This window comes from Amblyomma mixtum, chromosome 5, assembly GCF_055824585.1.
Source record: "Amblyomma mixtum isolate Tamu chromosome 5, ASM5582458v1, whole genome shotgun sequence".
NCBI classification, from domain to species: Eukaryota; Metazoa; Arthropoda; class Arachnida; order Ixodida; family Ixodidae; genus Amblyomma; species Amblyomma mixtum.
Window position 1 is genome coordinate 82,459,583 of NC_143016.1, and position 14,836 is coordinate 82,474,418.

Sequence of the window (14,836 nt, forward strand, 5' to 3'; positions counted from 1 at the left end):
ACCTTGTGGTGTGTCTTGACATAGCACTAAAATGTAACCTGTGAAGGGTCTGACGCAGAATCAGCAATTTAAAGCTTCTTCTGTTTCCTCGTACATTGCATCATTGCCTTTTTGGAACTTACTAGACCTGTGTAGCCTGTGTGGCTTAATTTGAGCTCTGTGTTGCACTTACCAACAGCAGGGGTGAATGAATATTGAGTGTCAAAATTCGAATCCAGCAGTAACCAGCTGAATAAATTGACAATTTTCAGATTCTCAAATGTCCAGTAGTTTGACCTTTGCGGATATCTGTGCCAAGATGGCCTCTCAAATTTTTGTTTGCCATGACAAATCTCTGAGGCTATGGCACCCCACCGGGGCTGACCTGCACTGCATCTGCACGGGGCAGTGCGCTGGTAGCCTCCGAATGCTGTGGTTGTCAAGCGCCGATGGAGTGTGGCGTCCAGCTTTGGTCGTCATACCGTCTTCAGTACCGCGTGCGTTCAATGTAGGCTGTCAAAATCCAGACACGGAGTAAAACACTAGTGTGAGGCGACATTCGCAACATACCGTACAGGAACGATGCCGCAGCTGTGACACAGCTGTCAAGTTTATATATTGCATGGATTTCTGTCGGAGCTACAGGGAGCTTACTTGTATCCATCACCGATTTCAGGTGGATCTTGACAAAAAACTACAAGGCACTGACAAAGGGCCTGAAGGGGTCTCAGTCTGGCTTTATCAACATCATGATGGAACTGAAGAAATGCTGCAACCATGCCATGCTCATTCGGCAGCCTGATAATCCAAACAACCTGGATGCCCTGCAGGTGTGTGTCTTGTGCCGCCTTATCTTCTCAGCTCCTGTTGAACTGAAAAAATACAGAAGAAAGAAAGGCAAAAATATACTATGATCATGTGCTAGTGTTTCTGACATTAACAGTTATGTAGGTATGAGCAGTAACAGAGGTCATGGATGCATATGACCAAGAAACTTTCCACTTTTCTCATATTATTGGATGCAATGAGTGATGGTATTTTGATGAGATTGTGTTCTCCTGTGGCAAGAGCTTTGCTTCCTTGCAGTAAAGTTAAAAAGATGTATGGGTTTACTTTGCAAGGATAAAAACTTGGGCGTTGTCTTTGGCAGTTTCATTAGTGCAGCAATTTTACCAGTTACCTAGTTAAGTTTGATTAATGTTATTGCTTAGCCTCTGAACAACTATGAACGAAATGCATGCTTTGATACACTTCATATTAAAAATTGGTACCTACAGACGTTTTGATCTTTTGCACACACTGATCAGAGCAGGAAAACTTAACAAAAGTTATTTTTCAAAATATTTTTAATAGCAACTTTCTTGTTTGTCTGTTAGTACTAATTAGCTTTAATTATAGTCAGTCAAGAAATAAAATACTTCCGACATGCTTGGTAACCACCAGCAGCGCTGTGCAAGTTGTGTTCCTTTAATTACATGAAACAGCCTCTGTGAATATGTATGTAGCTGGGCAAGGCTGTGATTGGCATTGACTTCGTCTGCTCTTCTTGTATCTCGTGCTGCAGCAAATCATCCGGGGCAGCGGCAAGCTTCTGCTGCTGGACAAGCTGCTGTGCCGTCTGCGGGAGACGGGCCACCGTGTGCTGGTGTTCTCGCAGATGGTTCGCATGCTGGACATCATAGCCGACTACCTGCAGCTGCGGCGGTTCCCATTCCAGAGGCTGGACGGCTCCATCAAGGGCGAGCTGCGGCGGCAGGCCCTTGAACACTTCAACGCTGACGCCTCGCAGGTACGCAGAGAGAGAGGTCTTGATGATTGCAGGCATAGAGTTTCTTGTACCTAGAGGGAAAGCTGGCAGCCCGTCTATGGGAGTTTGCATGGCGACCCCTCGAGGCCACCTCAGCCACCATGGGCGCTCAAAGCATCATGGGGCGGTGAGCTACTTGTTGCGGAACTGCAACTTTTGGCCAAAAAATAATAGAAAAATAAAGCTGTTTGATAACTACAAACGTCCTAACATTCAATATCTTGTCTAATGATTGCAACAAACGAGCAGAAAAGCATTTAAGTGCAAAGTTTGCCCAAAATAAGAGACTACTTGCTCTCCTGTTGGCCAAGTAAAGAACACTATAAAAACTAATATTTCGTAATTAGCAGGCGCACTTTTAAAAGTAAATATGTTTTAAAAAAAAAATGTTGCTTAAACACTATAAGAGGTTTTTAATGGCATTTCAGAAAAGTGAAACCTTTTATTGGCGTCGTGTGCTGTTGCGTTTTCACTACTATGGATTTTGCACACTGCGTTCGCGCGAAAGTCGTCTGCGCACACACGAACAGCGCTTTCGGAATGAAACATCTTAGTAATGACACTCCGTGTTCCCGAAAAACTACGACTGTCCCGCAACAAGTAGCTCACTGCCCCATGATGCTTTGAGCGTCCATGGTGGCTGAAGGGCAGCGCCGCCAGCTTTCCCTCTAGGTAATAGTAAGAAACTCTATGATTGCAGGAGAGGTGTGCCTGGTGGGCAGCAGCTAGCACGATGCACTCCTCCCATTGGCTACGGCTAGTGTGACGTTCCTCCGAACTTACCCGAGCTTCCTCTAAGCTCGCCCCAGTTTACCCGAGTTACTCCGAGGCTTCACACAGGATTCCTGGTTACGTTTGACCCTGTTAGGTAGTGCTTTCGCACTAAAAAGAAGTGGTGAAAGGTGAAATCAAGCATTCTCAACACCTCTCGCACTCACAAACTCGCAGGATGCTCAGAAGGTGTCTGTCAAACCTTTGACCCTAGGATAAGATAGTGCGGCTTTTGTCCCAAGCGCAGCCAAAGTCGCGTCACTCCAGGGTCCAAGGGCATGCTTCAGGCACAGGGCGCTGTCCTGGCAGTTGGCAATGCCTTGCAGTGTGTGTTGAAATTCTGGCAGCAGCAGACTCAGTGTTCAAGATCTTGCGCACACCCCATGTTGGGTGCAGAGGATTGCTTAATGCACAAGAGCTAGACGAAGACATTAACATGAAAGTAAAGAAACAGGCAGAACACATACTGGAGGACACACATCTGCCCTTTTCCTGTGCCCTCATCTGTTTTTTGTCTGGTTTTAGTTTGGACTTTGCTGCAGCTGGCCTAGCACTTTGGTCTTTGGTATTTTCAGGTTGAGCTTTAAGCACCAAATGTACTCAACCAGAAGTTTGAATTAATGCTAGTTCAGTTTCGGATGTTTTCACTGTGCTGTGCAGGCACCTAGCCAGAAATTTTGTTTGGGAGGGGCCAAGGTGAATTTTTGTGTAGGCGGTGGGGAGGGGGGTCATGGGCCCCCTTGGATACATATGTGCCTATTGCTGTATCTAGATCAATGTAATGCATGGTAAGCGAATGTGCCAGAAGGGTTTTCAGCTGCTGAAACCAAGAAAGGTACTAAATTATTAGTAGTTCTACTTTTCGCAGTTTTTTAGGTTACAGATAGTAGAAAGGAAGTTCATTGTGCTATTTTTTTTTTTTTTTTCATTTATCTGTAATTAGGAAAATCCACAGAAATCTAGAGTCCAGTACAGTTGAGAGCACCTAAATACCTCTGTGCTTACTTTCATTTTCCATAGATGCGTTGTCAGCTTCATAAGGCTGGTAGAAGACATGGCTTTGCGAGAATCTACCTCCCTAACATGATGTTCTGTCAGAGGAACCATTTTTCTCCTTACATTGGAGCATGTTGGCATCATGAATGGCTGCTGCTTTGAATAGTAATCAAGGCTCAGTTCTGATGTATGGCTGGGTGTTTTTATTTCCTGCTAGGACTTCTGTTTCCTGTTGTCCACAAGGGCTGGTGGATTGGGCATCAACCTCGCAACTGCAGACACAGTGGTCATCTTTGACAGTGACTGGAATCCCCAGAACGATCTTCAGGCTCAAGCTCGAGCTCACAGAATTGGTCAGAAGAACCAGGTACACCAAGATGCTGCATTGCATTAGTGCTTGCTTGCTTGTCAGTTTTGTACACCAGGCTACAAATGCGACACCCTTGCATTTCAAGCTGCGCTTGCATTGGTGTACTTTATAGTGCGGTTCATTTCCTAAATGTAGCACCCTAAACGACAACTGACAGCAGCTCTGTTAAAAGGCAGTTGTGCTATTTTTCATTTGTTACAAATATGTATATGTAGGCCATGTAATGCACCGTAGCCTTTGCCGCTGTCTCTTTTTGTCTGTTCCAATATACGGGCTGTGGCATTGTGCAGGTGGTAAGATGGCTTTCTCATAGATTTAAGGTCTGACACTAACTAGTAACATCGCAATGTGTGCTTTGTTGCATCTGTATTTATCCCCTTTGGCCTGCCATGTTGCGTGAAAGAGCGTGGATCTCCAGATTGATCTCGGCAGTATTTCTGCGAAGCAAGGGCTAGTGACTGCAAAGGCAAGTTGATCTTTGTTTTTCCCTGCGTTGCTGCTGTTCGCCACCAGGTGAACATCTACCGTCTTGTGACCAAGAACAGTGTCGAAGAAGACATCATTGAACGTGCCAAGCGGAAAATGGTTTTGGACCATCTAGTCATTCAGCGCATGGACACGACTGGTCGCACAGTGCTCTCCAAGAGCAATGCACCATCGAGGTGGGTGGCCTTTACTTGAGCAGCTTTGCATTGCTTGGGGGAGAATGGCAAGAAAAGTTAATACAATGTTGAGGCTGCATTGTTGGGCTTGTAATGTGCTCATGCCTTATTTCTCATCCTTCCGCAGCAACACGACCCCTTTCAACAAGGAGGAACTGGCAGCCATACTGAAGTTTGGCGCTGAGGAGCTCTTCAAGGAGACTGAAGAAGGGGACGAAGAGCCTCAGGTGGGGCCATTGGTGCTTGGCAGATTTTCATTGCTGAAGCTGTGCAGCACTTTTAAGGCACGACGAAGCAAAAATACCTTTTTTTTTTGTTCTCATCAGGTGGACATTGACGAGATCCTTCAGCGGGCTGAGACCAGGGAAGAGCAGCCATCCACTGTTGGAGATGAGCTCCTGGGTTCCTTCAAGGTGGGTTTCATCCCTGACTTTTGTTAGGTAAAGTGTCTGTTGCCAAGACTAACATACTGTTCCTTTGTTTTTTTTTTTAATCGAATTTCCTCGGCAGTAAATGTCTTGTGCTGCTTAACAGGTGTCAGTAAAGCCACAAAGAGCCATACATTTAATTTTTTACCAGGTGTAAAAATGGTTTGGAGTCACCCTCAGCGTTCCTTTAAGGTCAGGGGGTGACATATGTGACTGCTGATGATATTCAATTGTTTTACGCGTCGGCTCTTGCAGGTTGCCAGCTTCAATTTCACTGAGGAGGAAGAAGTTGGGGCAGTGTCTGCCAAGGGTCTGGTAGAAGATGATTCCTCCCAGAGCAAGGACTGGGATGAGATCATACCCGAGGCTGACCGCAAGCGTGTGGAGGATGAGGAGCGACAGAGGGAGGAGATGGAACTGTACCTGCCTCCACGAAGCCGGAAGTCAATCCATCAGGTGCGCATGCATTGCGGCCATGCTTAGCCTCGATCTCGGCACTGCGAGGAGGGTGAAGAGGTTGTGAGGAGAGGAAAGGCATATTGCATTCCTGCAGTAGTCTTGTCCAGCATTTGGGGTTCATTCTGGCCTGCAGCTTCAGAATGGATTGCATGACAGCCCTAGTTACCATAGGTGTTCGATTAGGCAGGTTAATGTTACTTCGTGCTTTAGTGATTTTCAGATTGTGATGCGCAATTAAGTGCTTTTATTGATGGTAGTGTATGAATGATGACAACTGTAGGGAAAGGCATTTCATGCCATTATTATACGTCCACCATATTCCCTTTCACACTAGCCTACCTTTGGGAGAAAATGCTTACTTTAGGAAATCCCATGTCTTCATGTTCCTTAAAAATCAAATGTAACTCTTCAAAACTCATTCATTTAACAACAGACATTTCTAACCTTGGCTTGTGGCTTGATAGCCTTAGCTTCTTATGTTCCACAAATCCAACTGACATATTTTGTCAGAACTGCTTGCAGGCGAACTGTAGTGCTAGCTGTATTACCAGAAAGAAGGATGGTAGCATGTGGAACGTAGCCTCGCCTTGGTGTTCCCAGAAGGTCGGTGCAGTGCCTCCTACCAAGACCTTTTATTTTCCATGGACACGTGCAGCCTGCAAACTCTGACAGCGACGACGGACGATCACGCCGGAGGGACAGGGGCTCTGGCGGTGACGGCTCGGACGACGATTCTCGGCCTCGGAAGCGTGGCCGCCCGCGGTTGATTCCACGCGACACGGTCAAGGGCTTCACAGATGCGGAGATTCGCCGTTTTATCAAGAGCTACCGCAAGTTTCCCGTCCCAGCCAAGAGGTTCGTTTTTTTTCTCAAGGCACCTAATTGGTCATCCATGCTGCATACATACTCAAAGTTCAAAAGAAAAAAAAAAGCAATGAGCATTGAGCTAAAAATTTGTCACGTGCAGGCAGTTGTTAAAGAATATGACTTGGTAATCTTTGTGGAAACCTCCAACTTATTTTTCTTGGGAAGAAAGGAAACCTTATCATATTTGCGTGGCCGCCCATGGTTGATTCCACGCGACACGGTCAAGGGCTTCACAGATGCGGAGATTCGCCGTTTTATCAAGAGCTACCGCAAGTTTCCCGTCACATTCAAGAGGTTGTTTTTTTCTCAAGGCACCTAATTGGGCATCCATGCTGCATGCTCAAAGTTCAAAAGAAAAAAAGAAAGCAATGAGCATTGAGCAAAAAATATTTGCGCTTGGTGAAATGATGTGCACCCTGCTCAGTGGTTATGGTGCTTGGCTGCCGACCCGAAAGACGCGGGTTCAATCCCGGCTGCAGCGGTTGAATTTCTTTGGAGGAGAAATTCTAGAGGCTCGTATACTGTGCGATGTGAGTGCACGTTAAAGAACCCCAGGTGGTCAAAATTTCCGGAGCCCTTCACCACGGCGTCTCTCATAGCCTGAGTCGCTTTGGGACGTTAAACCCCATAAACCAAACCAAACCAAACCAAATGATTTGCAAGAGCATTATATTTTGGCTGTGTCCAAGCCTGTCATTTAGTCTAGGGTGCTGAGAAGAGGCCTGCACGGTCGGAGGAGCAAATGAAAACAAGAAGCTTGAACCTTCTTTTTTTTTTTTTCTTCCAGGCTTGATGCAGTTGCCCTGGATGCCGAGCTGCAAGAGAAGCCCCTGGCTGATCTCAAACGTCTGGCTACCATGCTGCACAGTGGTTGCGAGCAGGCCATGAAGGAGAACCAGGCATCTGCCGCCAACACAGATGCCCCCGAGACCAACAACAGTGGCGCACCTACGCGGCGGAGGCACCAGCGCACCACCTTCAAGCTCTCTGGCGTGTCTGTCAATGCCAAGTCAGTGCTGGCCAGCTACCAGGAGCTTAGTGTGCTGGACTCCGTGCTGCCGGTCAGTGCGGAAGAGCGCAGGCACTGGACCCTGGACATGCCAACCAAGGATGCCCACTTTGACATCCCGTGGTCTGTGGCTGAAGACTCTGCTCTGCTGAGGTACATTTGCGTTGTGGAAACCTGCTGAGGGTGTTATGCCTGTTTTCTGTTCAGCTAATGGGCACGCTTTCTGGGGAAAAACTTGTGTGCAGTAAAACTGCAGTAACTAGAAATTGTGGTTAACTACGATTTTTCTCGGACCGAGCTAGAAAAGGGCGTCTCTTGACTGTGCTTGCCTTTTTGACTGACCAGGGGCATCTATGAGCACGGCATGGGTAGCTGGGAGGCCATGAAGATGGACCCCAACCTGGGGCTGACCTCCAAGATACTGCCTGACGGGGAGGAGCTGAAGCCCCAATGCAAGCACCTGCAGAGCCGTGCCGACTACCTGCTCAAGCTGCTGCGCAGAGTGCATGCGCGGCAGATGGCCCTCAAGGAGGGCAAGGTGAGTAGCATATCTTTCTCTCTCTCTCCTCATTCTCTCTCTCTCTCCCACCTTTGCTGATGTGCAGCAGAAGAGATGAGGGGAAGGTGGTCCTCCGAAGTGTGAACTTAACAAGGGGAGGAAGAGGGAAGCCCTTTGTTGGCTGACCGTTTCACCATAGGGACTTGCCAAAAACTTTTTGCGAACTGGGGCTTCCGTTTTGCTCATAGTATTTGCGCTTCCATCTTTGCTGAGACATTAAATACGATAAGCAAAGGGATAAGGATGTAAATAGTACTTGCGGTGTGAGTGACGCAGATGAGTACCAACTTGCAGCTGTTTACAGTAAACCTTGAGAACCCAATTATGCAGAAAACTGCTGCCAACAAGCATGCGAGAAACAGAATTCCTGCTTACAGATATCCAGAAGAGCACATCTTTTTTATCTTGTAGTAGGGAAGATGACAAGCTTATGCATTTATGAAAACAGTTTGTTGTCTCCCTTCGTTTGTGTTCTTTTTTTTTGCAAAACTTTGCATTTTTCAATTGAGGTGGGCAGCTCACATTGCTTGCGGTGACCAACAGGGAGTCTGCCCTCTCCTTTTTGGGCTCAGAGATTGTCTGCTTTCACAGTTCATGTGCCATTGAGCATTTTTTCTTGTATTTGGTTTCCTAGTGTTTACAGTAAACAGCTGAAAATTGGCCCGTTCTGGTGGTTTCTTTTCATGCCTTTACCTTTTTTAAAAACTATTTTTAATCTCCCAGTGCAGTGGACATTACCCCAGTTAATCCACTTCCATGTACTGGTGAGCCCACCGGTTCCTGTAAACTGCATTTTCTCTGCTTTGAAGTGATGTGAAACGAAGTCCAGTGTATGGCTTTTTGACTTTCTTCTTGATGCAGCAAAAGAATGTCATGGTGCGTTTGCAAGAAGGTAGTTGCTGCTAGCGAGAGAGTTTGTGCTCTTTCTGATGGTGGTGACGTGCGCTTGATAGTACTCTGTGTTCTGTCACAGGAAAAGCCCAAGCGAAACCGAAAGGCCCGCCCCGAAAAAGTCCACCTCAGCCGAGCCATTGTTGACAATGATGACAGCAATGACAGCGACACTGCCATGGTGAGTCCACTGATGACTGCTTAATGGTGGGCGGGTTCAAAATTGCTTCCCTGCTTTTTCAATCCTTCCTGGAAAGTAATGGGCGAGAGAGGTGAGCAGCATATGGGAAAGAATTGCACTTCATTGGCAATGTGGTAATGGGATGCCCATGTTTTTTGTTGTTAAAGGGTTTATAATAAAGCACTCTGGAGGTACCACGGGAATTAATTGTTTGGGGACATCTTACTCATGGAGACGTGTTGCTCTTTTTGGCATCATTTGCTTCGCAGTCATTGGTGGTTCCCGGCATGGTTGATTTGTAACTTGGGGTCCCTTTCCCCGCTTTGTGTTTGCAGTGCAGTCCACTTAAAACAAAAGCACATTTAATGACACATATTTTTTTTTTTTTTCAGTACCTTCAGTAGTGCCAGGGTCTGAATTGGCTCTATGCTGAAAAAGGCTGTATGAAAGAGTATGATCATTTTCACGTTTTAGATGCAGCAGTGAAAGCTTCCTATAGTCTATCTCACGAGTCGTTTGCAGTGCTGTGAGCCAATCAGAATGGCGTGCGCTGCAAAATGTGTTCCTTCGTGCCCCTCACCCGTGACTGGTGGCTTCTTCCCTGGGGAGGAAAGAACACCAGTGTTGAGGTGGTGTGTGCAGGAGAGTCTGCCGACCCTGCGGACGCCATGTTTACGAATGGCAGTGCACCTCTTTGCAGCATGCCGCCGCAGTGCTGTGTTCATGCGGACATTCACTGCTGATTTAACCAGTGAATGAAACCCTATAGTTTCTAAACACCATCCTGAACTACTTTTGCAATCACTACAGTAATTGTGTGAAAAATAGTTGTTACAGTGCTCAGATATTTGAGGGACTATTTGTTGTATTCCTTGGCCCTGATTTGACGAGAAAGCTCTACCTTTCACAGTGCTATCAACAACTGGTGGACTTAAGTATAGCCTAGATGGCCTTTCTTTTGCTTGATGATAGAAAAGGAGCATATTGCCTCATGAAATGAAATTTATCAAATTTCACATAGTAGGCAGCATTTTGGGTAGCTTGTGTCATATTGTTGATTGCGGGCAGCGATGCCTGTAGTTTAGTTCACACTCCGAGTGCTTAATTCTGAAACTCTATTCAGGTGATTTTGTCGCATCACTTTTGTGCTATTCACACTGCTGCGCTCAGGATGTGTGCAACATAGTGATAATACATACTATTCACACTGCTGCGCTCAGGATGTGTGCAACATAGTGATAATACATAAACTATATGCGTGATGATTAAGGTTCAGTTACTGCTGGAGCAAATGTGGATGTTATTATTTTAAGAGGTTAATGTCATGCACCATTTCACACTGTACAACCTGATTTCTTCAGTGCAAGTTTTTTTAATGACGGACAACATCCTTCATGCAGATACCCTTCATTGGTTCAATAGGGCAGTCCTAAGACTGAGGAATCTCAAAAAATAGTTGCCACCGTGTCATGGCTGTATTAAATTGCTTAAGTGGACTGCACTGCATTTGCTTATGTATCATGTTGCCCCGTCCTGTCCTCATCTTTCTGTGTCCTGTTTCAACGCTACGTTTTTTCGTTCAAATTAGCTTATGTATCCTCCTGCTATGCTCGCTGTACCTGTTTTTGTGCGTGTGCATGTGCTGTTGAAGTGATCAAACAAGTCTGTTTTTGTTGTTGCTTTCTTATAGTTTTAGTTCCAGGCATGCCTACAGTAGATATGCAAAAGGCAAAAACCCTGTAGTTAATATTTTCCAAGTTTTTGTTGTCCTCTCGGTCTGCAGCATGCCAGGAAAAACCACATGGAAGCCATGATTCGCATGGCAATGTGCGTTTTCAGACTTAGTTCCACCTGCTGTTGCCCTTTCCTTCGTTTCAGTCCTCGAAGTCGCGCAAGCCTAAAGTGAAAGTGGAGGATGAAGCGCACCAGAACAATGCAGCCGCGATCATCGATGGTGTTGCCAAGGGCCTCAACATCAGCCCCAGCGTGCCTGCATCCGATTCCAAGATGTCCGTGGACAATGGTGCTCCGAAAGCAAAGCGGAAGAAGAAGGAAAAAGAAAAAGACAAGGACAAGGACAAGCCCAAGGATGTCAAGGACCCCAAGGAGGAGAAGAAGAAGAAGAAAAAGAAGGTCGGTCTGCCCAGAGCAGAACTTTGCCTCGTCAGCACTTTTTCGTAGTACTTCTGGTGATAATTGTGTGGGCACTCTCACTCACCAGGAGCGTGTGCTTAGGTTATGGTTGAGCATTGCAGTCTCCGTGTGACTGCTAGAGAGAGGGGGGAGATGAGCTGTTTTGTTTGTGTTTTTCAGCAGGAATGTCCAGTGGAAGGCGCGAAGCCCAAGGTGAAAAAGGAAATGCCAGCGATGCACTACACAGCTAATGCGGCTCCACAGGTCATTGAGGCCACAGGTGACCTGGACTTGCAGCTCTTCAACGAGGTTAGTGTGTTCTTCCACAGCAAATGTTTGTCGCTCTCCTATGTGTCCACCCGAGAGAGGAGCCTGTTGTGAAAGGAAACCCTGTGTTCTGCACGCGGGATGTGTGCTCTCTTCCTGCAAAGCTGCTTTGCGCCCACCAGTGAAGCAGATTTAAGGGGGGACACTGGTCTTGAAAAGAAAATTTTATTAATTTAGTCATAGTTATGAAATTTTCAGGGCACATGTATTTTTGTGCGCTGATTCTAGATATGTCATTTAATTTCATGTAAAACAATTCCTTGAGCACTTACGCACATTTTATGCAAGTATTTTGCGGAGAGTTTTGAAGAAAATTTGCTGCAGGAAACTCGCTGAAATGTATGCCATTGGGTTCTCTTGACACCAAGGAATACAATAAGGGTAAAATTATCATCCTGACTCTCATAGAAAATGACTAATAGGGTGCTGAAGGTGCCACTCCACACACAGGAATACACATTTTCCTTCTCATTTCTGAAGTGACAACTTCAAAACTCTAACTTAAGTTCTATGATAGGCAGGAAGACAATTTCACCCTTATTGTATTCCTTGGTGTCAAGAGAACCCAATGGCATACATTTCAGCGAGTTTCCCGCAGCAAATTTTCTTCAAAACTCTCCGCAAAATACTAGCATAAAAAGTGCATAAGTGCTCAAGGAATTGTATTACATGAAATTAAATGACATATTTAGAATCAGCACACAAAAATACATAAGCCCCGAAGATTTCGTAACTGTGACTTCATTAATAAAATTTTTTTTATGAAGACCAGTGTCCCCCCTTAGAAGACTTGTCATCTTGTTGTGCTGTGAGCTGGCTGCTGCTGTAACTGTCTTAGGTTTTCTATAAAAATAGAACTAAAACCAGACGTGGTGGGATCACTTAATGGTTTCGCAAAAAGGAAGCAGGCTTGCATAATGCTACAAGTAAAACCATGCAACAGGAAGGCAATTACAGTATAAAAAGTAACAGTGATAATAAATTGGAACATTTGTTACATTATTTCTCTGAAAATTAATATTTGGTTTCAGCTTTGTGATAGATAATTAGAATTCACATCGTCAAGTAAAAGGTGGTGAAATCTTCATTTCTGAACAGTGCTACCAGAAAGAAGCTCGCATCGCAAACTATCCAAATTGCACCCATCAGTAGGAACTGTTGTAGATCTTAAAATGTACAAAGACATAGACAGAAAAAAAAAAATGTGAGACGCCCTCCTTTTCCTGTCTGTCAGTGTCTTGGTGCAATGTAAGAATACAAGAGTGCAAAACCAACTAGCCCAGCAATTTAAGATTCTCAACTGCTTTAGAGTTGGTTCTCAGGTTGTATGGCCGTAGTGTTTAAATGTCTAAATTGCTGTATAGCTTACATGCTCTGGAACAGCAGAAGCAGTGGATAAGTTTTGAAATCTCGGGTTGATCATCGGCATGCATGCGACAGAAATATTCACCAGCGAAGCAGAATTTATGCTGTGTAAATTCGCTGCAGGGAAAGCTGGTTCTTCATCCGTTACTTATTTTAAAGTTATTAGATCAGGTCTTACCTCAAGTGCTGAAGGAGCTTGCATCAGCTGGTGGAATTGTTTTGGGCGGATTTTTTTTTATGCGCACAGCTGTTGTAAGTGGAAACTGGATGTGTACGCAGTGCAAGGAGAAGATGCGGCCAGTGAAGCGGGCCCTCAAGCAGCTGGACACGCCGGACTCCTCGATGAACGACGACGAGCAGGTGAACCACACACGGCTGTGCCTGGTGAAGATCGGCGAGCACATCAACGAGTGCTGCAACGAGTACACAGACCCCGAGAAGGTCAAGCAGTGGCGCTCGTAAGTTTTGTGGTTTTCTCTTTTCTCTGCTTTCAGTGCTTTATTTTTTGAATCAGCATCACTTTGTGATCTGCGGTTACTTGGTAAGTGTTCTGGTGCAGTGACATATGTGGAGCAGATTTTAAGGGGGGACACTGGTCTTGAAAAGAAAATTTTATTAATTTATTCATAGTTACGAAATTTTCAGGGCACATGTATTTTTGTGCGCTGATTCTAGATTTGTCATTTAATTTAATGTAGAACAATTCCTTGAGCACTTATGCACTTTTTATGCAAGTACTTTGCAGAGAGTTTTGAAGAAAATTTGCTGCAGGAAATTCGATGAAATTTATGCCATTAGGTTCTCTTGAGACCAAGGAATACAATAAGCGTAAAATTATCATCCTGGCTCTCATAGAACTTGAGTAATAGGGTACTGAAGCTGCCACTTCAGAAACAGGAACACACATTTTCCTTCTCATTTCTGAAGCGACAACTTCAAAACTCTATAACTTAAGTTCTATTATAGGCAGGAAGACAATTTCACCCTTATTGTATTCCTTGGTGTCAAGAGAACCCAATGGCATACATTTCAGCAAGTTTCCCGCAGCAGATTTTCTTCAATACTCTCCACAAAATATGAGCATAAAAAGTGCATAAGTGCTCAAGGAATTGTTTTACATGAAATTAAATGACATATTTAGAATCAGCACACAAAAATACATATGCCCTGAATATTTTGTAACTGTGACTTCATTAATAAACATTTTTTTTTCAAGACCAGTGTCCCCCCTTAAGGGGGGACACTGGTCTTACACCTATTTTCCTTATCTTCCTTATCTATTTTCCAATCCTAATTACACTGTACCACCTTGCTCAGTTTTTTATGCTGACTTCAGCAGTGAAATTACCGTTCTCATAAATTAGCCTGTTCCCAAGATAATTTTAATTAGTCATTCATTAGTACATGGTGCAAAAAAAAAAACTGCTCAATAAAAAATCATTTTTAATCCATGGCTACATAGTATGGTGAGTAAAGAGTGCAATAATCAAAACCATTTTTCCATTTTACCCTCATTACTAATTTTACAGCTCTTGGAATATCAGTGTTCAAGGTGCGAATGTAATGCATCGATAAATTTGGCGAAATTATAAATTTTTGAAGTGCAATTGAACAAATTTGTTTTTATTATTGCATACGCTGGGTTTTCAGCTTCCCTTAGAAAACAATATGACATCTCTATCTCTTCTAGATGTTGAGATATCAACATACTAAGACAGCCAGATTTTGAAAATCAGTTTTTTGGTCATTTTTTTGGTCTCAAAGACCAGTGTCCCTCCTTAATAGAAGGAGGCTGCTTAGTTTCGCTTATTGCACTGTAATGCTGATCCCATGGATACCTGAAGAGAATCATAGCCCATCGCATGCCACGACTTCACTGGCTTTTAGTGCTTACTTCTATGCTTATATGCTTATACTTTTTTTTATACTCATTTCAAATTCAGGCAGAATGATGTGCCAGTGGTTGGGAAAGCTTTCAGGTGCTGCAAACAAAACTGAATTCTCTCAGCCATTGCATGCATTGAAGAAATTA

General features: G+C 44.6%; 1 protein-coding gene and 1 long non-coding RNA gene across 10 annotated transcripts in view; one reads left to right on the plus strand and one right to left on the minus strand.

The window, feature by feature from the left end:
• The window catches only part of Chd1 (chromodomain-helicase-DNA-binding protein 1), a 52,699-nt gene that overhangs the window by 26,638 nt on the left and 11,225 nt on the right, over nucleotides 1-14,836 (plus strand). For 6 of the 9 annotated variants that reach the window (XM_089545319.1, XM_089545321.1, XM_089545323.1 and 3 more), the window contains exons 15-28: nucleotides 656-809; nucleotides 1,544-1,768; nucleotides 3,771-3,920; nucleotides 4,437-4,585; nucleotides 4,713-4,812; nucleotides 4,912-4,998; nucleotides 5,269-5,469; nucleotides 6,128-6,327; nucleotides 7,127-7,501; nucleotides 7,694-7,886; nucleotides 8,881-8,979; nucleotides 10,858-11,112; nucleotides 11,293-11,421; nucleotides 13,084-13,262. In XM_089545319.1, the coding sequence (XP_089401445.1) occupies nucleotides 656-809; nucleotides 1,544-1,768; nucleotides 3,771-3,920; nucleotides 4,437-4,585; nucleotides 4,713-4,812; nucleotides 4,912-4,998; nucleotides 5,269-5,469; nucleotides 6,128-6,327; nucleotides 7,127-7,501; nucleotides 7,694-7,886; nucleotides 8,881-8,979; nucleotides 10,858-11,112; nucleotides 11,293-11,421; nucleotides 13,084-13,262 (2,496 nt within the window). The remainder of the gene's footprint in view (nucleotides 1-655; nucleotides 810-1,543; nucleotides 1,769-3,770; nucleotides 3,921-4,436; nucleotides 4,586-4,712; nucleotides 4,813-4,911; nucleotides 4,999-5,268; nucleotides 5,470-6,127; nucleotides 6,328-7,126; nucleotides 7,502-7,693; nucleotides 7,887-8,880; nucleotides 8,980-10,857; nucleotides 11,113-11,292; nucleotides 11,422-13,083; nucleotides 13,263-14,836) is intronic. The other 3 variants (XM_089545320.1, XM_089545324.1, XM_089545327.1) reach the window with 2 other exon arrangements.
• On the minus strand, nucleotides 697-13,267 carry LOC149342833 (uncharacterized). The gene is made up of 2 exons (XR_016283078.1): nucleotides 12,983-13,267; nucleotides 697-851 (listed from the first exon to the last, which is right to left on the minus strand). It is a non-coding gene; the product is annotated as an uncharacterized LOC149342833 (long non-coding RNA).